Source organism: Mobula hypostoma, chromosome 16 (assembly GCF_963921235.1).
Source record: "Mobula hypostoma chromosome 16, sMobHyp1.1, whole genome shotgun sequence".
Classification (NCBI taxonomy): Eukaryota; Metazoa; Chordata; class Chondrichthyes; order Myliobatiformes; family Myliobatidae; genus Mobula; species Mobula hypostoma.
In genome coordinates, this window is record NC_086112.1 from 1,174,817 (window position 1) to 1,200,420 (window position 25,604).

General features: G+C 43.0%; 1 protein-coding gene and 1 long non-coding RNA gene across 2 annotated transcripts in view; one reads left to right on the top strand and one right to left on the bottom strand.

Moving 5' to 3' along the window:
- LOC134357634 (uncharacterized) overlaps positions 1 to 5,070 on the top strand; it is a 244,807-nt gene extending 239,737 nt beyond the window's left edge. Inside the window, exon 6 of the long non-coding RNA XR_010020683.1 lies at positions 646 to 5,070. This is a non-coding gene — a long non-coding RNA (uncharacterized LOC134357634). The remainder of the gene's footprint in view (positions 1 to 645) is intronic.
- Positions 1 to 25,604, bottom strand: part of mccc2 (methylcrotonyl-CoA carboxylase subunit 2) — a 122,152-nt gene that overhangs the window by 57,693 nt on the left and 38,855 nt on the right. Inside the window, exons 6-10 of the mRNA XM_063069259.1 lie at positions 24,202 to 24,314; positions 15,550 to 15,663; positions 14,006 to 14,070; positions 8,282 to 8,381; positions 5,082 to 5,177 (exon numbers count right to left, since the gene is read on the bottom strand). Of these exons, the coding sequence (XP_062925329.1) occupies positions 5,082 to 5,177; positions 8,282 to 8,381; positions 14,006 to 14,070; positions 15,550 to 15,663; positions 24,202 to 24,314 (488 nt within the window). The remainder of the gene's footprint in view (positions 1 to 5,081; positions 5,178 to 8,281; positions 8,382 to 14,005; positions 14,071 to 15,549; positions 15,664 to 24,201; positions 24,315 to 25,604) is intronic.

The window sequence follows — 25,604 nt, forward strand, 5'->3', positions numbered from 1 at the left end:
ACCGGTGCCAAGCTGTATTGGCCCTAGTGCCCTTCCCTTGGACAACATTGGTGGCGTGGAGAGGGGAGAGTTGCAGCACCGGCAACTGCCGGTCTTCTGTACAACCTTGCCCAGGCCTGCGCACTGGAAACCTTCCAAGGCGCAAATCCATGGTCTCATGAGACTAACAGATACCTATACCCCACAAAATATTGTAAATCTCTATCAAATCTCTGTAGGGTCTTCCAAGTTCCAAGGAATAAAGTAATAACCTATTTAATCTTTCCTTATAGCTCACGTCCTCCAGACCCTACAACATCCTTGTATATTTTCTCCATACTCTTTCAGCCAGTTACTCTGGGTAACCGAATGGATGGAAACCCACATCAAGAAGCAGCAGAGATGTATCCGTTTGGGTTACCAGGAGAAATCGGCAGATGTTTAGATAGGGCAGATGTAACGCCCTGAGAGAGGTTTCACACCTAATGTAGGGTATTTCATGTAATGGTCTTTCTGTAGCAGCAGTGTTTGGGTTATTGTTAGAGATAGCAACTGCACACAGGTGTACAGGTGATTGAATGTCAGCCATCCGATCAGGAGAGAAGGCTGGGGGAGCAGGGTTTTTTGTGCCTGACATGGGTGTGAGCTTTAGTCTTTGCTTGGCAGGAGATGAAGAGAGAAGATGCTGCAGAGAACCGGTCATAGGATTCAGTCTGATGGGGACCATGATCCAATGGAGCAAGGTGTGGGAACCTACTGAGGATCAGTGAATATGACTTTTGGAAAATCTGAGCTCCACCCTGGGCACATTTGACTATTTAATTATAATTATAATGGGCCCTTTTTGTTTTTTTTTCTTTCTTTTCATTACTAACTCTTTAATATGCAGAAATACACTTCCTTTATATGCAGTGTGCGGTCTGTTATTTCTTGGCAACAAGCTGTAACAGGGCAGCAAATGACACAGCATTCACACAAACCGGGGCTTGGGTGGGAGAGACATCCTGCTCTCACAGATTTGGCAGGACTCGGGGGAGTACGAGGCCAGAGAACAGTGGGCTTCTCAGCACTGCCAGCGAGGGCTAATGATCCATTTCCTGAGATGCTTGGGAAGAAAGGGGTTCACAGGGATGCATACTGGCGCCACCCTCTTCAGCATGATGTTGACTGAAGCATTCCAGGGCAGTATCCTGGAATCCAGGATGGATGGCAAGCTGTCCAACCTGCACAGGCTTCAAGCTGTTACTGAGGTTGAAGAGACGGTGCTGAGAGACTTCCTATTCGCTGACAACTGCGCTCTCAATGCAAGCTCTGAGTCCGACACGCAGGACAACAACACCAACAAATTTTCCACTGCATGACAACTTCGTCTCATCATCAGCACCAAGTCATATCCCAAGCAGTCCCAATCAACCCTATGTGGTCTATCCATCTTGGTAAACGACTAGCAGCTCCAGCCAGTCGACAAATTCACGTATCTTGTCAGCATCCCCTTAAGAGCCGTACACGTTGACAACGAGGTCAGCTGCAGGACTGCCAAGGCTAGTGCCAGTTTATGGAGACTACCATACCATATGGAGACTGTCTGGGGGTGGGGGGGGGGATGATGTGGAATTACTTTGAAGACCACCATGCTGTCATTCTACCCACCCTCCTCTATGAATACGAAATGTGGATTGTGTATATGCTGCGTTTTGTGCGGGGGACGGGCGTTTGAGGTCGATGTTTGTGTTGTGTTCTGTTAGTTTTTTGTGCGGGGGACGGGGGTTAGGAGGTCGATGTTTGTGTTGTATTCTGTTAGTTTTTTGTGCGGGGGACGGGGGTTAGGAGGTCGATGTTTGTGTTGTATTCTGTTAGTTTTTTGTGCGGGGGACGGGGGTTAGGAGGTCGATGTTTGTGTTGTATTCTGTTAGTTTTTTGCGCAGGGGATGCGGGTTTGGAGGTCGATGTTCTTGTTGCGTTTTGTGCAGAGTGGGGGGGTTTGATGTTTCTCTCTGAACGACTTTCATGTTCATTCTTTGTTTCCTGGCTATCTGGAGAAGACAAATCTCAGGGTTGTATAAGGATATATACTTTGATAATAAATGAACCTTTGAACCCTTTTTCGTTCTTCAGCTGCATCATCAATGACCTTCCCTCCTTCATAAGGTCAGAAGTAGGTATGTTCACAGATGACTGCACAATGTTCTGCACCGTCGTGAGTCCTCAGATAATGAAGCAGTTCATACCCAAACGCAGCTGGACCTGGACAATATCCAGGCTTAGGCTGACAAGTAGCAAGTAACATTCAAGCTATGCAAGCGCCAGGCAATGACCACCTCCAACCAGAGAGGCTCTAACCATCGTCCTTTGACATTCAACGGCACCACCATCACTGAATCCCCTACTATCAACATCCTGGGGGTTACCATTGACAGGAAACTGAACTGGTCTAGCCACATAAACACCGTGACGACCAGAGCAGGTTAAAGGTTAGGAATCCTGCGGCATGTAACTCACCTCCTGACTCCCCAAAGCCTATCCACCATCGACAAGGCTCAGGTCAGGAGTGTAATGGAATACTCACCACTTGCCAGGATGAGTGCAGCTCCATCAACACTCAGGATGCTCGACACCATCCAGTACGAGGCAGCCCATTTGATTGGTACCCCTTCCACAAGCATCCAATCCCTCCACCATCGACAAACAGTTGCAGCAGTGTGTACTATCTACAAGATGCACTGCAACAATGCACCAAAGTTCCTAAGGCAGCACCTTCCAGACCCACGACCACTAGCAACTAGAAGGATGAGAACAGCAGATACCTGGGAACACCACACTTGGAAATCCAGACTTGGAAACATATTGCAGTTCCTTCACTGTTGTTGGGTCAAAATCATGGAATTCCCTCCTTCGCAGCACTGTGGGTGTACCTACACCTCAGGGACTGCAGCGGTTCAAGAAGGCAGCTCATCACCACCTTCTCAAGGGCAACTAGGGATGGGCAATAAATGCTGGCTTAGCTGGCGACACCCACATCCCGTAAACGAATAAATAACTAAATAAAACGCAGCGAGTAGAGGCCCAGAGCTGTCAAACACTCCTCATATGTTCACTTTTCATTCCTAGAATCATTTTTGTGAACAATTTCTGGCCCTTCTGCAATGCCAGCACATCTTATATTAGATAACAGGCCCAAAACTGCTCACAATACTCTCAGTGTGGTCTGACCAATGCTTTATAAAGCCTCAGCATCATATCCTTGCTCTTATACAAAATTCCACTTGAAAGGAATGCTACATTGCATTTGCCTTCCTCCCCACTGACTCAACTTGCAAGCTTTAGGGAACCCTGCACAAGGACCCCCGAGTCCCTTTGCACCTCTGAATTTTTATTTTTTCTCCTCACTTCAAAAATAGACAATGGCTTTACTCCTTCTACCAAATGCATGAGCACACACTTCCCTACTCTATATTCCATCAACTACTTTGCCCATTTTCCCCAATCTGTCCTTCTGCAGACCCTCTCTAACTGAACAGTAACTGATAGAGTTTACGTGCATCTGGAAAGGCATTAGGGATAGTCAGAATAGCTCTCTGCAGGGAGGTCACCCTTCACAAACTTGGTAAGTTTTTTGAGGAGGGGGCAAATATGGTTGATGAAGGTCCCTTTCAACAATAAGTACTCCATGTTGAGTACTGTTAGGGGGGGGTACAACCTACTTGGAGGAAGCAACAGCAGCTGTGCCTCTGGCACAGATCTGGCCCTGTGGCTCAGAAGGGTAGGGAACAGAAGAGGATGGCAGCAGTAATAGGGGACTCTATAGTTAGAGCAGTGGTCCCCAACCACCGGGCTGTGAGGAAACGATATGATTTGGCAATATGAACCACTATGAGTCAGCTGCACCTTTCCTCATTCTCTGTCACGCCCACTGTCGAACTTGAATGCACGCGAGGTCCGCAACAATATTGTCAATATTAAACCGGTCCGCGGTGCACAAAAGGTTGGGGACCCCTGAGTTAGGGGAACAGGTAGGCAATTCTGTGGATGTGAAAAAGAAACAGGGATAGTAGTTTGCCTTCCAGGTGTCAGGGTCCGCAGTGTTTCTGAATGCATCCGCAGTACCCTGAAAAGGGAGGGCGAGCAGCCGGAAGTCGTTTTACATAATGGTACTAACGACATAGGGAGAGAAAGAGGGGAGGTTCTGAAAACAGAATACAGGGAGTTAGGAAGGAAGTTGAGAAGCAGGACCTGAAGAGTAGTTATCTTGAGACGGGACTGCTGCCTATGGTAAGCAACAGTGAGGACAGGAATACAATGAGGTGGCAGAGGCAGATAAATGCGTGGCTGAAGAATTGGAGGAGGGTGCAGGGAGTCAGATTTCTGAATAACTGGGACCTCTTCTGGGGCAGATGTGATCTGTACAAAAGGGACAGGTTGCATTTGAATCCAAGGAGGACCAATATCCTTGCGGGCAGGTTTGCTAAAGCTGTTGGGAGTGGTTTAAACTAATATGGGAGGGGGATGGAAACCAGTACGATAGAGCTGAGGATGAGCCAGAAGGTTTACAAGTAAATGATGGGTGTAACATGAATGTAAGGAAGGACAAGCCAATGACTGGGTACCAATGCAGACAGTGCAAAGAGGTAAATTGTCTCCACAAAGGCAAAATTCAAAAGGACGAAAAATGCAGGACTGAAGGTAGTAGGTGGATGAACTTGTGGTGCAATTAGAGATTGGTCAGTATGATGTTGTGGGCATCTCTGAGTTGGGGCTGAGGGTCACAGTTGGGAGCTTAATATCAAAGGATATAATTTTTATTGTAATGACAGGCAGGAAGGCATAGGCAGTGATGTGGCTCTGTTGGTAAAGAGATGGAATTACATTTTTTAGAAAGAGGTGACACAGAGTCAGAAAATGAGGCATCCTTGTGGCTGGAGTTAACAAATCGCAAGGGTAAAAAAAAAAGCATTATGGGAATCACATATAGGCCTCCAAATAGTAGCCAAGATGTGGGATTGAGATTGCAAGGGAAGCTGGAAAGGGCATGAAATAAGGGTAATATCACAATTGGCTTGATAACTGAAGACAAAAGGTTATGGTAGAGATGTGTTGGCCCATACCTCCTTAATGTCAAAACTTTTCTTCAGATTATCACCAACTATCCCATATAACTCTTCGGCAGGGAAGAGTGGCTCCTCTGGGGCTTCTGCGGTTACCTGGAAGGGAAACAGCATATTTAATGCCCAAACAAAAAGTGAAATTCAAGTTATTTGGTTATGACTAATAAATTAAATTATTGAACATATGAAGTGTATCAAAAATACCAAAGAGTCTGAATCACTGAATTATGTGGTTAGATTTTTTCAATAATGAAAGATGCTAAACAAACAAGCAATTGCTAATAAGTAATTGCTTATATACAAGCTCAGTAAAGCTCAGTTTACAGTTCGAAGTAAATTTATTATCAAAGTACATATATATCACCATATACAACCCTGCAATTCATTTTCCTGCGGGCATACTCAGCAAATCTATAGCATAGTAACTATTAAAGGATCAATGAAAGATCAACTAGACTACAGAAGACAACAAACTGTGCAAATACAAATATAAATAAACAGCAATAAATAACAAGGTAAAGAGTCCTTAAAGTGAGATCATTGGTTGTGGGAGTATCTCAACGGATAGGCAAGTGCATGGTAGTTATCTCCTTTGTTCGAGAGCCTGGTGGTTGAGGGATGATTATTGACTTCAGGAGGAGGAAACTGGAGGTCCGTGAACCAGTCCTCATCGGAGGATCAGAGGTGGAGGGGGTCAGCAACTTTAAATTCCTCAGCGTTATCACTATAGAGAATCTGTCCTGCGTCCAGCACACAGGTGCAATTATGAAGAAAGCACGGCAGTGCCTCTGCTTTCTTAGAGGTTTGTGAAAATTTGGCATGGCATCTAAAACTTTGACAAACTTCTACAGATGTGTGGTGGAGAGCAATTTGTCTGGTTTCATCATGGCCTAGTATGGGAACACCAATGCCTTTGAATGGAAAACCAACCGTGGTGAAAAAAGCACAACAGCAGCTTCACCTCAGATGGTTGAGGAAGTTTGGCATACTAAGGGGCACAACTGGCTGCATCCTGCCTGGTCTGAGAACTTCCCTCAATCGCAGGCTCTGCACTGAGCGGTGGACAGCCCGGCGCATCCGTAGATGTCAACTTCCCACTGCTATTCAGGACATTTACAGAGAAAGGTGCATAAAGGATCACTGGGGACCCAGGTTACCCCAACTACAAACTGTTCCAGTTGCTACCATCTGGGAAACGGTTCCGCAGCATTAAAGCCAGGACCAACAGGCTCCAGGACAGTTTCTTCCACCAGGGCATCAGACTGATTAATTCATGCTGATACAATTGTATTTCTATGCTATATTGACTATCCTGTTGTACGTACTACTTATTACAAATTACTATAAATTGCACATTCAGACAGAGATGAACCCAAAGACCTTTACTCCTCATGTACATGAAGGATGTAAGAAATAAAGTCAATTCTATTCAAGTAGTGGATACAGCCCAGTGTATCACAGGTGAAGCCCACCCCACCAATGAGCACATCTACAACAAGCGCTGTAGCAGGAAAGCAGCATCAATCATCAAGGACCCCCACCATCCAGGCCGCAGTCTGGACTCGCTGCTACCATCAGGAAGAAGGTACCGGAGCTTCAGGACTCACACCACCAGGTTCAGGAAGTTATTACCCCTCAACTTGAACCAAAGGGGATAATTTCACAACCCCTTTTTGAACTGTTCCCACAACCTGTGGACTCACTTTCAAGGACTTTACAACTAGTGTTCTCAATACTTCTTGCTTATTTGTTTTTATTCTCTTTTCTTCGTGTACTTGCTGTTTGTCTTTTGCACATTGCTTGTTTTTCTGTGTCTGTTGTGTGCAGTCTTTCATTGATTCTATTCTGTTTCTTTCAACTTACTATGAATACCCACAAGAAAATGAATCTCTGGGTTGTATATGCTGACATGAAAGTACTTTGACAACAAATTTACTTTGAAACTTTTAAATGTTTCTCTCTTTGGATAAATTCTGAAATGAAATGATTAAGTTCATACATCATGCAAAGAAATGGAATAGAACCAAAGAGCCACAAGAAATCCTTAAAATTTCTGTCAACTCTGTTTAAAGGATCAATTAAAACTGAACGGCATTGTAATTATAGAACCTTAAAAATTATTTGTTTACAGGTGCTGTGGCAGGATAGAAAAAACAAATTGTGAATCATACAGAAGATTCAAATGCATATTTATATAGAACCACAGAAGGTTACCAATGAGATGATCAGTTAATCCACAACTACTACCAAAAGGACTTAAACAAAATGTTGCAGGAACTCAGCAGGCGTGACGGCATCTAAGGAGGCAAATAAACAGTTGACGTTTTGGGCCAAGATGAACGGTCTCAACCTAAAATGTTGGCTCTTTATTCCCCTCCACAGATGCTGTCAGACCAGCAAAGTTTCTCCAGCACTCTGTGTGTGTTGCTCTAGATTTCCAGCATCTGCAGAATCTCTTCTGTGTCTTACCTGCTGTGGCTGGGCTTAAATGCTATTACCTCTTAAAAAGTGAAGTTAAGTGAAACAGGTGACAACAAGACTTTGCTTCCAGATGAGTCCAATGGCTACTATGCTCACTTTGACCATTAAAATATGGAGGAACCTCAAGCACTGATGACCCCGTGATGTCAGTCTCTGAGGCTGACACGCAAGCAGCTTTCAGGAGAGTGAACCCACAAAAAGCATGGTGGGTCTGAATGGTGCCTTTACAACATCTTTCTCAATATCAGCAAGACTAAGGGGTTGATTATTGCATGGACTAGATGGGCTGAAGGGCTGTGCTGTAATGTTCTATGACTCAAAATGCCAACAAATTAAATGTGCCAATGAGTGTATAGAATTAACATAATGCAGATGCTGGAAATCTAAAATAAAAACAAAATTTCCAATGTTTTCTGTTTTCATTACTAACAAGAGTTGAAGTGACCATGCCCATGCTGCTGTGGAGGTCATGGGTAAATCTGAATCTGTATTATGACACTGTGACACACGTTGGACAAGGTGCCATTTTACAGTGTCTGGCTGTTAAAACTCAGTAAATCTTTGCTCAGATCCAGGAGGCAATCATGGAGAAAGTTCCACATTTTGCCCTGAGATTTAAGTCTACATAATATCTCCAATTATAAATGCTGTGTCAAACATGTTGTATAAAAGTATGAGCTCAGTGCAAAATTTTGCTGATTTGGTGGCTGACTACTTACATCAAGTTTCTTCTGATAGTTGAGACTTTGTATGACCTTTCGTGCCAAATGAAGAGCATGGCAGTCATCTAAAGCATAGTGATCCGTAACACCAGACTTTCTACAGAAACCACATGTAAATTATTCGTTAACTTCAACTTTCAGTAAATCAATAGTTCTATTTTTGCAAAGTTACCTTCGTATGAATGACAATTTAATAACGCCAAAACTAACATTTTGGTTCAACCTCTCTGTCACTCTATTCCATACAAGTCACTGGTGATAAAATACGGTGAAGATCCTGGATTGAGAGCTAGAAGAGGCCATGAAAAAGCCTTGGAGAGCAGAATTAAGAAAAACCCCAAGGTATTTTAGCCCAGGATAGGCTAGAATAAAGGATAAGAGGATAAGGGATGACTTACAGCAGACTGAAACGCTTGAGCATACAGACATTAAGAAGAAGGATGTACTGGAGCTTTTGAAAGGTATTAAGTTAGATAAATCTCCAGGACCAGACGAGATACCCCCCAGGCTACTGTGGGAAGCGAGGGAGGAAACTGCTGAAACTCTGGCAATGATCTTTGCAGCATCAATAGGGGCGGGAGAAGTACCAGAGGATTTGAGGGTTGCAAGTGTTGTTCCTTTGTTCAAGTAAGGGAATACAGATGACCCAGGAAGTTATAGATCAGTGAGTCTGACTTCAGTGGTGGGCAAGTAGTTGGAGAAGGTCCTGAGAGGCAGGATTTATAAGCATTTGGAGACACATAATCTGATAAGGAATAGTCAGCATGGCTTTGTCAAGGGCAGGTCATGCCTTACGAACCTGATTGAATTTTTTGAAGATGTAACAAAACACATTGATGAAGGTAGAGCAGTAGATGTATTGTATATGGATTTTAGTAAGACATTTGATAAGGTTCCACATGTAAGGCTCATTCAAAAAGTAATGAGGCATGGGATCCAAGGAGACCTTGCCTTGTGGATCCAGAATTGGCTTGCCCACAGAAGGCAAAGGGTGGTTATTAATGGTTTGTAATGAGGACAGTGACAAGTGCTGTTCTGCAGGGATCTGTTCTGGGACCCCTCCTCTTTGTGATTTTTATAAATGACCTGGATGAGGAAGTAGAGGGTGGGTTAGTAAGTTTGCTGATGACACAAAAGTTCGGGGTGTTGTGGATAGGCTGGGGGGTTGTCAGAGGTCACAGCATGACATAGATAGGATGCAGAACTGGGTAGAGAAGTGGCAGATGGACTTCAACCCAGATAAGTGTGAAGTGGTTCATTTTGGTAGGTCAAATTTGAAGACAAAATATCATATTAATGGTAAGACTCTTGGCAGTGATGAGAATCAGCGAGATCTTGAGGTCCGAGTCCATAGGGCTCTCAAATCTGCTGCGCAGGTTGACAATGTTGTTAAGAATGCGTATGGTGTGCTGGCCTTCATCAACCATGGGATTGAGTTCAAGAGCTGTGAGGTAATCTTACAGCTATATAGGACCAATCTGTGCCTTGTAAGGCATGACAATGCCCGACACAGGCCTCTCATGGTCTGAGTCGACGTTCCCTCCCTCCCTCCCTATAAAGGACCCTGGTCAGACCCCACTTGGAGTACTGTGCTCAGTTCTGGTCACCTCACTACAGGAAGGATGTGGAAAGCATAGGAGGGGTGCGGTGGAGATTTACAAGGATGTTGCCTGGATTGGAGAGCATGCCTTATGAGAATAGGTTGAGTGAACTCGGCCTTTTCTCCTTGGAACAACAGAGGATGAGAGGTGACCTGATAGAGGTGTATAAGATTATGAGAGACATTGATCGTGTGGATAGCCAGAGGCTTTTTCCCTGGGCTGAAATGGTCCACACTAAAGGGCACAGTTTTAAGGTGCCTGGAAGTAGCTACAAGGGGAACGTCAGAGGTAGGTTTTTCACACAGAGTGGTGGGCGCATGGAATGCACTGCCAGCAAAGGTGGTAGAGGCAGATACAATACGATTTTTTAAGACACTCTTAGATAGGTACATGGAGCTTGGAAAAATAGAGGGCTACACGATAGGGAAATTCTAGTCAGTTTCTAGTGTAGATTACATGGTTGGCACAATATTGTGGGCCCAAGGGCCTGTAATGTGCTGCAGATTTCTGTGTTTCAATGAATCAAAAATCTAAACATATCAGAAACTTGGTCAAAGGATGGGAGTTGAAAGTTCAAGGATATATGGTGTATCGGAAAGATAGGTTAGTAGGCAGAGGGGTTGGTGTGGACCTGTGTATAAGAAATAATATTAAATCATTAGAAATGAATGACATAGGATCGTAAGGTGTAGAATATGTATGGGTTGGGTTAAGAAATGGCAAGGGTAAAAGGACACCAATGGCAGTTGTATACAGGCCTCCGAACAGCAGCCGGGATGTGGATTACAAATTACAGCAGGAGATAGAAAAGGCATGTCAGAAAGACAATGTCATGGTAATCGTTGGGAATTTTAACGTGAAAGTGGATTGGGAAAACCAAGTCAGTACTGGACCTCAAGAGAGAGAGTTTGTAGAATGTCTAAGAGATGGCTTTTTAGAACAGCTTGTGTTGAGCCCACTAGGGGATCGGCTGTGCTGGATTGGGTGTTGTGCAATGATCTGGAGGTGATAAGGAACCCTTAGGGAACAGTGATCACAATATGATCAAGTTCACTTTGAAATTTGAGAAGGAGAAACTAAATTCCAATGTGTCGGTATTTCAGTGGAGTAAAGGAAATTACAGTGGCATGAGAGGGGAACTGGCCAAGGTTGACTGGAAAGGGACACTAGCAGGAAGGACAGCAGAGCAGCAATGGCTGGAGTTTCTGCGGAAAATGAGGGAAGTGCAAGACAGACATATTCCAAATAAGAAGAAAATTTTGAATGGAAGAAGGACACTACCATGGCTGACAAGTGAAGTCAGAGCTAAAGTAAAAGCAAAAGAGAGGGCATACAAGGAAGTGTTGGTGCGTGGCCAAGTGGTTAAGGTGTTGGACTAGTGATCTGAAGGTCACGAGTTTGAGCCTCAGCCGAGGCAGCGTGTTGTGTCCTTAACACTTAACCACACATTGTCCTCATCACTTAACCACACATTGCTCCTGCACGCTCCAGCGGCGGCGGTTGGTGCAGTATGGACAAGACACGACAAGACAAGGCAAAGCTAGTGGGAAGACAGAGGATTGGGAAGCTTTTAAAAACTTGCAGAAGAAAACTAAGAAGGTCATTAGGAGGGAAAAGATGAATTAGGAAAGGAAGCTGGGGATTAATATCAAAGAAGATACTGAAAGCTTTTTTAAGTATATAAAGGGTAAAAGAGAGTTGAGGGTAGATATAGGACCAATAGAAAATGATGCTGGAGATATTGTAATGAGAGACGCAGAGATGGCAGAGGAACTGAATGTGTATTTTGCATCAGTCTTCACATTGGAAGACATCTGCGGTATAGGGGACATTCAAGAGTGTCAGGGAAGTGAAGAATGTGCAGTGAAAATTATGACCGAGAAGGTGCTCTGGAAACTTAATGGTTTGAGGGTGGATAAATCTCCTGGACCTGATAAAATGCACCCTCGGGTTCTAAAGGAAGTGACTGGAGAGATTGCAGAGGCATTAAAAATGATCTTTCAAGAATCAATAAATTCTGGCATATTACCAGATGACTGGAAAATTGCAAATGTGACTTAGCTATTTAAGAAGGGTCGAAGGCAGCAGAAAGGAAACTGTAGACCTGTAAACCTGATATCAGTGGTTGGGAAGTTGTTGGAATCGATTCTTAGGGATGAGATTACGGAATATCTGGAGGCACATGACAAAATAGGCCAAAGTCAGCATGGTTTCCTGAAAGGAAAATCCTGCCTGACTAACCTACTGCAATTTTTTGAGGAAATTACAAGCACGGTAGACAAAGGAGATGCAGTAGATATGGTGTACTTGGATTTTCAGAAGGCCTTTGACAAGGTGCCGTACATGAGGCTGCTTAGCAAAATAAGAGTCTATGTAATTACAGGGAAGTTACTTGCATTGGTGGTGCATTGGCTGATTGGCAGAAAAGAGAGGGTGGGAATAAAGGGATCCTATTCTGGCTGGCTGCCGGTTACCAGTGGAGTTCCACAGGGGTCAGTGTTGGGACCACTGCTCTTTACGATGTATGTCAATGATTTAGACTATGGGATTAACGGATTTTTGGCTAAATTTGCCGATGATACAAAGATAGGTGGAAGAGTGGGTCGTGTTGAGGAAACAGAGAAACTTAGATAGTTTAGAGGAAGTGGCAAATGAAATACAATGTTGGAAAGTGTATGGTCATGCACTTTGGTGGAGGAAATAAATGGGCAGACTATTATTTAGATGGGAAAGAATTCAAAATGCAGAGATGCAAAGGGACTTGGGAGTCCTTGTGCAGGATACCCTAAAGGTTAACCTCCAGGTTTAGTTGGTGGTGAAGACAGCAAATGCAATGTTGGCATTCATTTCCAGAGGCATAGAATATAAGAGCTGGGATGTGATGTTGAGGCTGTATTGCTATATTTATGCTCTATTCTTGGTTGGTGTATTGCTATATTTATGCTCTATTCTTGGTTGGTGTGGCTGTAACGAAACCCAATTTCCCTCGGGATCAATAAAGTATATCTATCTATCTATCTATCTATCTATCTGTAAGGCACTCGTGAAATCAAACGGGAGTATTGTGTGCCGTTTTGGGCTCCTTATTTTAGAAAGGATATACTGACATTGGAGAGGGTTCAGAGAAGATTCACATGAATGATTCCAGGAATGAAAGGGTTTCTGTATGAGGAATGTCTGGCAGCTCTTGGGCTGTATTCCCTGGAGTTCAGGAGAATGAGGGGGAATCTCATAGAAACATTCCAAATGTTAAAAGGCCTGAACAGATTAGATATGGCAAAGTTATTTCCCATAGTAGGGGAATCTAAGACAAGAGGGCACGATTTCAGGATTGAAGGATGTCCATTTAGAACACAGATGAAGAGAAATTACTTTAGTCAGAGGGTGGGGATTCTGTGGAGTTTGTTGCCATGAGCTGCTGTGGAGGCCAAGCCATTGGGTGCATTTAAGGCAGAGATAGGTAGGTTCTTGATTACCCTTAATGCACTCAATGACTTGGCCTCCATAGCCACTTGTGGCAGCAAATTCCACAGAATCCCCACCATGTGACTAAAGTGATTTCTCCACATCTCTGTTCTAAATGGACACCCTTCAATCCTGAAAGTAACTGTACTGTGAATCGAAAATCTAAGCATACCAGAAACTGCACTGTGAATTGAAAATCTAATTATATCAGAATTTCTACTGTGAATCGTAAATGTAAACATACCAGAAACTGTACTGTGAATCGAAATTCTAAAATGCAACAGCATAAGAAACAAAGCAGATTTGAAGGACTATTTGATGGTCTTTAAAAAAGCACATTTTGAAACTTGACAGAATATTAAATATTGAGGAGTAAACAGTTGATGTTTCAGGCTGAGATTCTTCATTAGGACTGGAAAGGAAAATGTCAGAAGCCAGAATATTATACTACCCATTCCCTTCCAGTCCCAATGAAGGGTCTCGGCCCGAAACGTCAACTCTTTATTCATTCCACAGGAGCTGCCTGACATGCTGAGTTCCTTCAACATTTCGTATGTGTCACTCCAGACTTCCAACATCTACAGATCTCTTGTAAGAATGATAAATATATTTCTTCAAATAAATATAGCAAGAGACGTTGAATATGGTGGTTTACCTGCAGTGAAGATCAGCACCTCCCAGGTCTTCGGCTGACACCTCCTCACCAGTTGCAGCTTTCACCTACACGTGGCCAACAATCAGAAGCTGTCATTAATATTTCTGCTTGCCAGTATGAGGGCAGGGCAAATGTTTCAGCAAAGAATGCTAGCTTCTGCACTTAACTTCCAAGCTATGTGTGTGGTTTAGTGTCTAGACAGTGGTGAATCCCAACCCATACCTGTGGATGTTATCGGTGGAGGCTAAAATTATGCTATTAAATATAAAGACCATAAGACTATAAGACATAGGAGTAGAATTAGGCCATTCAGCCCGAGTCTGAACCGCCATTCTATCATGGCTGATCCCAGGTCCCACTCAATCCCATACATCTGCCTTCTTGCCGTATCCTTTGATGCCCTGACCGATCAGGGAACGATCAACTACTGCCTCTAGTATACCCACAGACTTGGTCACCACATCAGTTTTTGGCCGAGCATTCAACAGATTTACTATTCCCTGGCTAAAAACGTTCCTCCTTACCTCTGTTCTGAAGTGTCGCCCCTCAATTCTGAGGCTGTGCCATCTAGTTCTGGACACCCCCACCATAGAAAATATCCCCTCCACATCCACCCTATCTAGTCTTTTCAACATTCGGTATGTTTCAATGAGATCCCCCTGCATTCTTCTGAATTCTAGTCATCTAGTACTGAGAGTTAGGCACTCTCTTTATTCAGCTTCTTCCGTTCTGCCATCCAATTCCTAAATGGCCATTGAACCCATGAACACCAGCTCACTTTTTTTTAATATACATTATTTCTGTTTTTGCAGGATTCTTACTCTATTCAATATACAGATATTGTAATTGATTTATTTATTTTTACTTTTTTTTCTCCTATATTATGTATTGCATTGAACTGCTGCTGCTAAGTTAACAAACTTGGCGACACATGCCGGTGATAATAAACCTGATTCTGATTGTCACTTAAATGCTGGTAAACGTAGAACATAGAACACAACAGCATAGTACAGGCCAAGGGCCTCCGGCCCACAATGTTCAGGCAACTTTTTAACCTACTCCAAGATCAATCTTACCCTTCCCTCCCACATAGCCCTCCATTTTTCTTTCATCTGCATGCCTATCTACGAGTCTCTTAAATATCCCTGCTGTATCTGCCTCTGCCGCGACTCCTGGCAGGGTGTTCCATGTACACACCAGTCTCTGTGTGAAAAACCTACCCACCATACTCTCCTTATGTTTTCCTTCAAGTACTTTAAAATTATGCCCACTCAAATGAACCATTTCTGTCCTTGGAAAGAGTATCTGGTTATCCATTCAATTTATGCCTCTTAGCTGTGACTGTAACCTTTTGGTATATTTTTGTACATTTGTCGTGAATAATAAAAATTCAGTCAGAAACACCTGATAGATTGAATCCTAAAGCTGAACCTGGTAAATGACAAGGGCACAGCTATTCATATGAAGTTGTTATGACAAATATCAGTTTGATCATCATCTTCACCCCAATCCCAGAGTTTCATACACATAGACACTACACGTACCAGAGGTGGGCCTCCTAAGAAAATTGTTCCTTGATTCTTCACGATAATACTTTCATCAGCCATGGCAGGTACATATGCCCCTCCTGCTGTGCATGAACCCATCACCACTGCAATCTAGAAACAGAGAAATAATCAAAAAATTTACAAGCTGTTTTTATTATCAGAACTGCTCCTAGGTGAGCTATTCAGCTGAATATCAGAAATGTTTCATTGTGAGTTATACAGTTTAATATCATAACTGTTTCATTTTGAATTATTCAGTTTAATATCAGAATAACTTCGTGAACTACTCTCACTGTTTCACAGTGGAGTTTTTTAAACTATTCTCACTGTTTCATAGAACATACAATGTTGTGCCGAGCATGTAACCTACTCTAGAAACTGTGGGAAGCGAGGGAGGAGATTGCTGCTCCAGAAACAGCCCAGCATTTCCCTAGCGCACAGCCCTCTATTTTTCTGAGCTCCATCTACCTATCTAAAAGACTTTTAAAATATTCTATTGTATCCGCTTCCACTACCATCACCTGCAGTGCATTCCACACACCCACCACTCTCTGAAAAACTTTACCCTCGGTACCTATTTCCAAGCACCTTAAAACTATGCCCCCTCGTGTTAGCCATTTCAGCCCTGGGAAAAAGCCTCTGGCTATCCACATGATCGATGCCTCTCATCATCTTATACACCTCTATCAGGTCACCTCTCATCCTCCATTGCTCCAAGGAAAAAAGGCCAAGTTCACTCAACCTATTCTCATAAAGCACACTCTCCAATCCAGGCAACATCCTTGTAAATCTCCTGTGGATTCTCTCTATAGTATCCACATCCTTCCCGTAGTGAGGTGACCAGAACTGAACACAGTACTCTGTGGAGTCTGACCAGGGTCCTATATAGCTGTAAAATTACCTCACGGCTCTTGAACTCAATCCCACAGTTGATTAAGGCCAACTCACCATACACCTTCTTAACAACACTGTCAACCTGCACACAGCTTTCAGAGTCCTATGGATACGGGCCCCAAGATCTCTCAGATCCTGCACACTGCCAAGAATTGCACAATTAATATTATATTCTGTCTTCAAATTTGGCCTACCAAAATGAACCACATCACACTTATCTGGGTTGAAATCCATCTGCCACTTCTCCACCCAGTTCTGCATCCTATTGATGTCCTCTGACAACCCTCCACGCTATCCACAACACCCCCAACTTCTGTGTCATCAGCAAACTTACCAATCCACTCTTCTACTCCTTCATCCAGGTCATTTATGAAAATCACAAAGAGGAGGGGTCCCAGAACAGACCCCTACAGAACACCACTGGTCACCGATCTCCAAGCAGAATATGACCCGTCTACAACCACCCTTTGCCTTCTGTGGGCAAGTCAATTCTGGATCCACAAAGCAAGGTCTCCTTGGATCCCATGCCTCTTTACATTCTGAAGGAGTCTTGCATGGGGAACCTTATCAAATGCCTTACTGAAACCCATACACACGACATCCACTGCTCTACCTTCACCAGTGTGTTTTGTTACATCCTCAAAGAATTTGATCAGTCTCATAAAACACAACCTACCCTTGACAAAGCCATGCTGACTATCACTTATCAGATTATGTCTCTCCAATTGCTTATAAATCCTGTCTCTCAGGTTCTTTTCCAACAACTTGCCCACCAATGAAGTCAGACTCACTGGTCTATGATTTCCTGGGTTATCTCTACTCCCTTTCTTGAACAAGGGAACAACACTTGTAACCCTCCAATCCTCTGGTACTTCTCCCGTCCCTATTGATGACGCAAAGATTATCACAAGAGGCTCAGCAATCTCCTCCCTCATTCCCACAGTAGCCTGAGTATATCTCATGTGGTCCCAGTGACTTATCTAACTTAATGCTTTTCAAAAGTTCCAGCACATCCTCTTTCTATATGCTTAAGTGTTTTAGTCATCCCCACAATTGGCAAGGTCCTGTTTCCCTGGTGAACAATGAAGCAAAGTTTTTATTAAGTATTGAATTGACTTTATCCCTTACATCCTTCACATACATGACGAGTAAAAATATTTACATTATGTCTCCATCTAAATGTGCCATGTGCAATCATAGTAATTTATAATAAATAGAACAGTCAATGTAATATAGAAATACACTCAAATCAGCGTGAGTTCATCAGTCTGATGGCCTGGTGGAAGAAGCTGTCCTGGAGCCTGTTGGTCCTGGCTTTTACGCTGCAGTACTGTTTCCTGGATGGTAGCAGCTGGAATGGATTGTGGTTGGGGTGACTCAGGTCCTCAATGATCCTATCGGCCCTTTTTACACACCTGTCCTTGTAAATACCCTGAATCATGGGAAGTTCACAACTACAGATGCACTGGGCTGTCCACACCACTCTCTACAGAGCCCTGCGATTAAGGGAGGTACAGCTCCCATACCAGGCAGTGATGCAGCCAGTCAGGATGCTCTCAATTGTGCACCTATAGAAAGTTCTTAGGATTTGGGGGCCCATACCAAACTTCCTCAACCGTCTGAGATGACAGAGGTGCTGTTGTGCCTTTTTCACCACACAGCCAGTGTGCATAGACCACGTGAGATCCTCAGTGATGTGGATGCCGAGGAACCTGAAGCTGTTCACCCTCTCAGCCCCAGGTCCATTGATGTAAATAGGGGTTAGCCCGTCTCCATTCCTCCTGTAATCCACAACCAGCTCCTTTGTTTTGGCGACATTGAGGGAGAGATGACACAATGAGCTGACACAGTGGTGTCAAGACCTCCGCTACCTTCTCCAACTCCATGCACGTTTCTACTATCGCACCTGATTGGTCCTATTCTTAAATGGCTCATCTTCTTCCCCTTCACATACTTGTAGAATGCCTTGGGTTTCATGGTGTTATTAACTATTCTCACTGTCTCATGGTGAGTTTTTAACTACACACTGTTTCATGCCATCTTATTAACTATCCTCACCATTTCGTGGTGAGTTATTAATTATTCTCAACTTTTCATGGTGAGTTATTAACCATTCTCATTGGTTCATGGTGGAGTTTTTAACTATTCTTATTGTTTTATGGTGAGTTATTAACTACACACTGTTTCATGTCATGTTATTGACTCTCACTGCTTCACAGTGAGTTATTAACTTTCCTCACTGGTTCACAGTGGAGTTTTTAACTATTCTCACTGTTTCCCGGTGGTTATTAACCATTTTCACTGTTTCATGATGAGTTATTAACCATTAACCACTCAGATCAGTGAACAGCGGGTTGTTACAGTAAAATAGAGCTTTGACCAGCAACCAATCTGGACATTGGAAGTTTTGACAAGAGAGTATTTCACTCAGGTACACTGTCCAAGTACAAAAGGAAGTAGTGGGTCACTACCACAAAATAGAGCTCTGACCAACGACCAATTCATGTTTTGGATTAGTTAGCAAGAGCAAATTAAAGGAAGGCAGGGCCAAGGACAGAGTCGGAGTGGTTATCCTGAGGCTTTAGCTCTTTGTGGCTTTAGTAGTCAGATAAAGCAAACAAAAGAAAGCTCAAGGGTAAGTTTTTTTGCTCCTTCCTTTCTTTATATCTGCTCAGCTAGGACAGTAGAAAATCCAGGCAAGATAGTGGAATGCTCCTCTTGTGGGATGTGGGAAGGCAGGGAGGCCTCCAGTGTCCCTGACAACTACAAATGCAAGATGTGCATCCAGCTGCGGCTTCTAACAATCTGCATTAAGAAGTTGGAGCTGGATCCGGATGAACTCCAGATCATTAGGGAGGCTGAAGGGGGTGATAGATAGGACATATAGAGAGGTAGTTACACCCAAGGTGCAGGACACAGGAAACTGAGTGACAGTCAGGAAGGGAAAGAGGTCAAGGAGCCAACACAGAGTACCCTTGTAACCACCCCCCTTAACAACGGGTATCTCACTTTGGGTATCATCCGGGGTGATGACCCGAAAGAGGAAAGTCACAGTGATCAGGTCTCCAACACTGAGTCCAGCTCTGCAACTCAGAGGGGAAGTGGGGTACAACAGGGGGAGGATAAGTGATGAGGTTCTGCAAAGGGAGTTTAGGGAGTTGGGTGCTAAGTTAAAGGGAAGGGCACCTGAACTGGAGGGGAACTAATTTCCTGGTGGGAAAGTTTGTTAATTTGAGAGGGAGAAGCACAAGTAACATGTATCAGTGTCACAATGGCACATAGGGAATTACAGAGACATGAGGGAGGAGCTTGCCCAGGTGAATTGGAAGGGGATACTGGTGGGGATGATGACAGAGTAGAGGTGGCTGAAGTTTCTGGGAATAGTTCACAAGGTGCAGGATAGATATGTCACACAGAAGAAGTTGCTCTTAAGTGGCAGGTCTAGGCAACCATGGCTGACAAGGGAAGTCAAGGTCTGCATAAAAGCCAATGAAAGGGCATATAAGGTAGCAAAAGTGAATGGGAAGTTGGATGATTGGGAAGCTTTTAAAATCCAACAAAAGGCAACTAAAAAAGCTATAAGGGAAAAGATGAAATATGAGGGCAAACTAGTAAATAATATAAAGCAGGATACTAACAACAGGAATTCTGCAGATGCTGGAAATTCAAGCAACACACATAAAAGTTGCTGGTGAACGCAGCAGGCCAGGCAGCATCTCTAGGAAGAGGTGCAGTCGATGTTTCAGGCCGAGACCCTTCGTCAGGACTAACTGAAGGAAGAGTGAGTAAGGGTACTGTGAGCAGGATACTAGAAGTTTTTTCAGTTATATAAAGTATAAAAGGGAGGTGAGTGTCGATATTGGACCACTGGAAAATGATGCTGGTGAGGGAGTTATGGGGTGCGGAAGACACTAGCTGTATGCCAGAGGTCCATGAGTGTCAGGGAGTAGCAGAGAATGCCATTGATATTACAAAGGAAAGAGTGCTAGGCAATCTCACAGGTCTTAAGGTGGATAAGTCACCTGGACCAGATGACTATAGCCCAGAGTCCTGAAGGAGGTTGCTGAAGAGATAACGAATGCATTGGTCATAATCTTTGAAGAATCAAGTCCCAGAGGACTGGAAGATTGCAAATGTCACTCCACTCTTTTAAGAAGGGAGGAGGACAAAAGAGAGGAAGTTATAGGCCATTTAGCCTAACCTCAGTGGTTGGGAAAGTGTCAGAGTCTGTTATTAAGGACAAGGTTTCGGGCTACTTGGAGACGAATGATAAAATAAGTCAAAGTCAGCATAGTTCCTGTAAATGGAAAGTTTGCCTGACAAATCTGTTAGAATTCTTTGAGGAAGTAACAAGCAGGGTGGACAAAAGAGAGGTTGTGCGATGTCATTTACTTATATTTTCAGAAGGCATTTGATAAGACTGCTTAACAAGATAAAATTCTATGACGTTACAGGAAAGATACTGGCATGGATAGCGGAATGGCTGACAGACAGGAGGCAGTGAGTGGGAATAAAAGGGGCCTTTTCTGGTTGGCTGCCAGTGACTAGTGGTGTTCCTCAGGGATCAGTATTGGGACTGCTACTTTTCTCATTGTTTGTCAGTGATTTAGATAGTGGAATTGATGGTTTTGTGGCAAATTTTGCAGATGATATGAAGATAGGTGGAGGGGTAGAGAGTGCTGAAGAAGCAATGAGATTGCAGCAGGACTTAGACAGATTGGAAGAATGGGCAAAAAAGTGGCAGATGGATACAGTGTTGGGAAATGCATGACAATGCGTTTTGGTAAAAGGAACAATAGTGCAGACTATTATCTAAATGGGGAGAAGGTTCAAACATCAGAGACACAAAGGGACTCGGGAGTCCTTCTGCAAGACTCCCAGAAGGTTAATTTACAGGTTGAATCTGTGATAAAGAAGGCACATGCAATGTTGGCATTTATTTCGAGAGGAATAGAATATAAAAACAAGAAGATAATGCTGAAGCTTTATGAAACAATAGTCAGGCTGCACTTAGTATTGTCAAGAGTTTTGGGCCCCTTATCTCCGAAAGAGTGTATTGTAATTGGAGAGAGTCCAGAGAGGTTTCAGAGGATGATTCTGGGAATGAAGACATTGACATCTGAGGAACATTTGTCATCTTTAGGTCTGTACTCTCTGTAATTTAGAAGAACGCATGGGGATCTCAGTGAAACCTACCGAATGTTGAAAGGACAGGATAAGGTGGATATGGAGAGAATGTTCCCTCTGGTGGGGGTATCCAGAACTTGACGAACTAGCCTCATAATTGAGGGATGATCTTTAGCCATTTCAGTCTCTGCCTACCACACGATCAATGCCTCTCATCATCTTGTACACCTCTATCAGGTCACCTCTCATCCTCCAAGGGGAAAAGTCCAAGTTCACTCAACCTATTCTCATAAGCTATGCCCTCCAATCCAGGCAACATCCTTGTAAATCTCCTCTGCACTCTCTCCACATCCACATCCTTCCTGTAGTGAGGTGATCAGAACTGAACACAGTACACCAAGTAGGGTCTGACCAAAGTCTTATATAGCTGTAACATTACCTCACGGCTGTTGAATTCAATCCCATGGTTGATTAATGCCATATGCCTGCTTTACAACACTGTCAACCTGCGCAGCAGCTTTGAGTGTCCTATAGACATGGACCCCGAGATCTCCCTGATCCTCTACACTGCCAAGAGTCTTACTATATTAATATAGTGTTAATTCTATATTTTGTCTTCAAATTTGACATACCAAAATGAACCACTTCACACTTATCTGGGTTGAACTCTATCTGCCACTTCTCAGCCCAGTTCTGCATCCTATTGAAGTCCCATTGTAACCTCTGACAACCCTTCAGACTATCCACAACACCCCCAACCTTTGTGTCATCAGCAAACTTATCAACCCACCCTTCTACTTCCTCATCCAGGTCATTTATAAAAATCATGAGAGGAGCGATCCCAGAACAGATCCCTGCGGAACACCACTGGTCACCGACCTCCATTAACTATTCTCACTGTTTCCTGGTGAGTTAGTAACTATTCTCACTGTTCCATGCTAGAGTTATTCACTATTCTCACTGTTTCATGGTGAGTTATTAACTATTCTCACTGTTTCATGGTAGAATTATTCACAATTCTCATTGTTTCATGGTGTTCTTACTACTCTCACTGTTTCACAGTGGCGTTGTTAACTATTCTCACTGATTCATGGCAAATTATTAACTATACTCATTTAAAGAATATAACTTGCCACTCATGCATTTGTTTGTGATTCCTCCCCTATGATTTATTTGATCAAGTAACATCATATTTTTTATTTGTAGTTTTCCACATTCAGAAGGACACAAAGTATATTTAATGCCAGGATGCAAGCTGATAACCTGATTAATCTGTGCTTTAAACTGACAACCTTCTTGTTTGAACTGAAAGCTTTTTCCACTTGGAGCAAAAACGTTGCATTCCCTCTTTATAGGAGCAACCCAGTTGTATAGCAGTTAGTGTAATCGCTTTACCCCATCAGCTGTAAGTTTAGGGTGTGATGATATCCTGATTACCCCTTATGGACTGTACTTTTAAAGAGAGAGAGAGAGAGACGAGCAGCTCGTGGGTCGCCATGGTGACCGAGGGCAGGGTTATGTGATGGACAGCGGGTGCTCAGCATGCTGAGATAAATACAAGGTCAGCTGGTTGCAGACACACACATGGTTTTGGACATTGGATGAGCTTTGTGTGCCCACAGAAGGGTGGGTTTTGGAGGATCGATCGGGAGAATTGATCAGTGGCTCTTGCAGTGTGGAAAAGGTGTGACCGGTGGGAAGTTATCAGTGTGTCCAACCCTTGCCTGGGTTGATAACTTTACCACAGAAGACAGTCTCTTTTTTGTGGTCACATTCGGTGACTTTAAAGGATTCGGAGGACAACGGAGGATCAACGGCATCGGCTTATCTGGAGAACACAACACCTCTCTCTCTCCACCATTATTCAACTCAATAACACGAACTGAACTGACTTAATTTACCCATCATCGTAAGACTGTATCCATTTACCCCCCCAACCTTGAAGAAGCTTGGCCTTTTCATTTCCACATTTATATATGCATGAACTTTGCTAACCTGTTTGATTTATCTGATTTTTATATTACTGTATTATGTAGTTACTAATAATATAGCTTATGATAACAGCAATACCAGACTCCAGCTGTTTTCCATTTCTGCTGGTTCTTTAACCCGTTACAGGGTACGTAACAAGGGGTTCAATGCCCACCGCTGCCAGTAAGGAATTTGTACATTCTGCTCATGACCGCGTGGGTTTTCTCCCATATGCCAAAGACACACGGTTAGGGTTAATGGGCAGTGAACATGCTAGAAGCGTGATGGCAGTTGGGGGCTCCCCAGCACAATCCTCGCTGATTTGATTTGACACATACAACGCATGTCACTGTATGTTTCAATGTACATTTGACTAATAAAGCTAATGGTTTCTGCAGGAAATGTGAACTAACCAGATACCACAGTTCATCTCTTCTACAACAGTGCACTTGAAAATATATTGAATGTTGAATCCTTAATTATGAGATTGTTATCAAAGATATAAATGAATAATTTATCCTCAGCAAATTATTAGTCTCAAATAGGAATTCTTTTTCTGAGAGAAACTTTGAGGCGTACAAGCAATTTTGACTTTTTTTTATATATTGCATTTAAACTAACTAAATGGAAACAATGAATCTAAAATCATTCCTTTACCTGAGCAATTCCCATTGAAGACATAACGGCCTGATTATAAAAGATACGTCCAAAATGGTCTCTATCTGGAAACACGTCTGCTTGTCGTGGGAGATTTGCACCACCTGAGTCAACTGATTGAAGACACATAACGGAGACAACATTTAAAACACCAAATGTACTACCTTTCTTCTCCATTATATTCAATTTCAATCCTACCTCAATCAGAGAACATGAAAGGGTCATTTTAACAATTCTTAACATTTGTCCAAAATTTTGCTAATATATCTGTCATTTGGCAGAAATAATGTTCGACAAATTCCTCTGTAATTTGCCTCAATGGAAAAACACAAATATATGTTTTGACAAAGTTATTGGAAGTGAAATGTTACCACGCCGTTTCTTTCCACAAAGGTTGCCTGAGTCATTGAATGTTCTGAACTGATTTTATTTCAGCTCCCAGCATCTGGTGTTCTTTTGATATTCTTTGAATACAAGATATGCATGGTCAACTCAGATTGTACACGATCATGAAGGAATTAAGAGAACATAGGACAGCATTTCAGTTTATCCAGTCCATGCTGCTGTTCGTACTTCCTCAAACATTCCTTCATTTAAATCTGTCTGCAGGGGCTCTCTTGCATGCTTGTCCAAGCTCCCTCTACACTAACCACCAGGCTGTGGGTAAGGATGCCTTTTCTGAGGTCCCTCTTGATTTTTGTATTGTAGATCGCCGAACAGAACTAATGTTTAAAACACCTCCAGTAGATCACTAAACATATCAAACGTTTAAAGATATCCTGTAGATCACTAAACATGTGAAACATATAAACACCTCCTGTAGATCACATCAGGTCTCAAGGGAAGGGAGACCCAACTTGATCATCATTTTATGATGTGGAAATCATACTTATCCCACTATCATTTTCCATAATATGGCAAGAAAAATTGTCTCTCATATCTTCAGTATCGTAAGACCAGAAGACAAAAGAATAGAATTGGGTCACTTGGCCGATCGAGGCTGCTCTGCCATTCTATCATGAAATTCCTAATCTTTTCTAAAATTGATGCCACTCTAGTCTGAGGATGTTTTCTCTGGTCCTAGACTCACCCACTATAGGAAACATCCTCTCTATATCCAACTCTATTTTAGGTCTTTCAATGTTCGATAGGTTTCAATGTAATCATCCCTCATTTTTCCAAACCCCAGAGAGCACAGGCCCAGAGCCATCAAACACTCCTCTTATGCTAACCCTTTCATTCTTGGGATCATTCTCGTGAATCTCCTCTGGACCCTCTCCAAAGCCAGCACATCTTTTCTTAGGTAAGGGGCCCAAAACTGCTCATAATACTCCAAGTAGTCTAGCCAATGCCTTATAATGCCTCAGTATCACATCCTTATTCTTATTATTCCAACTCTCTCA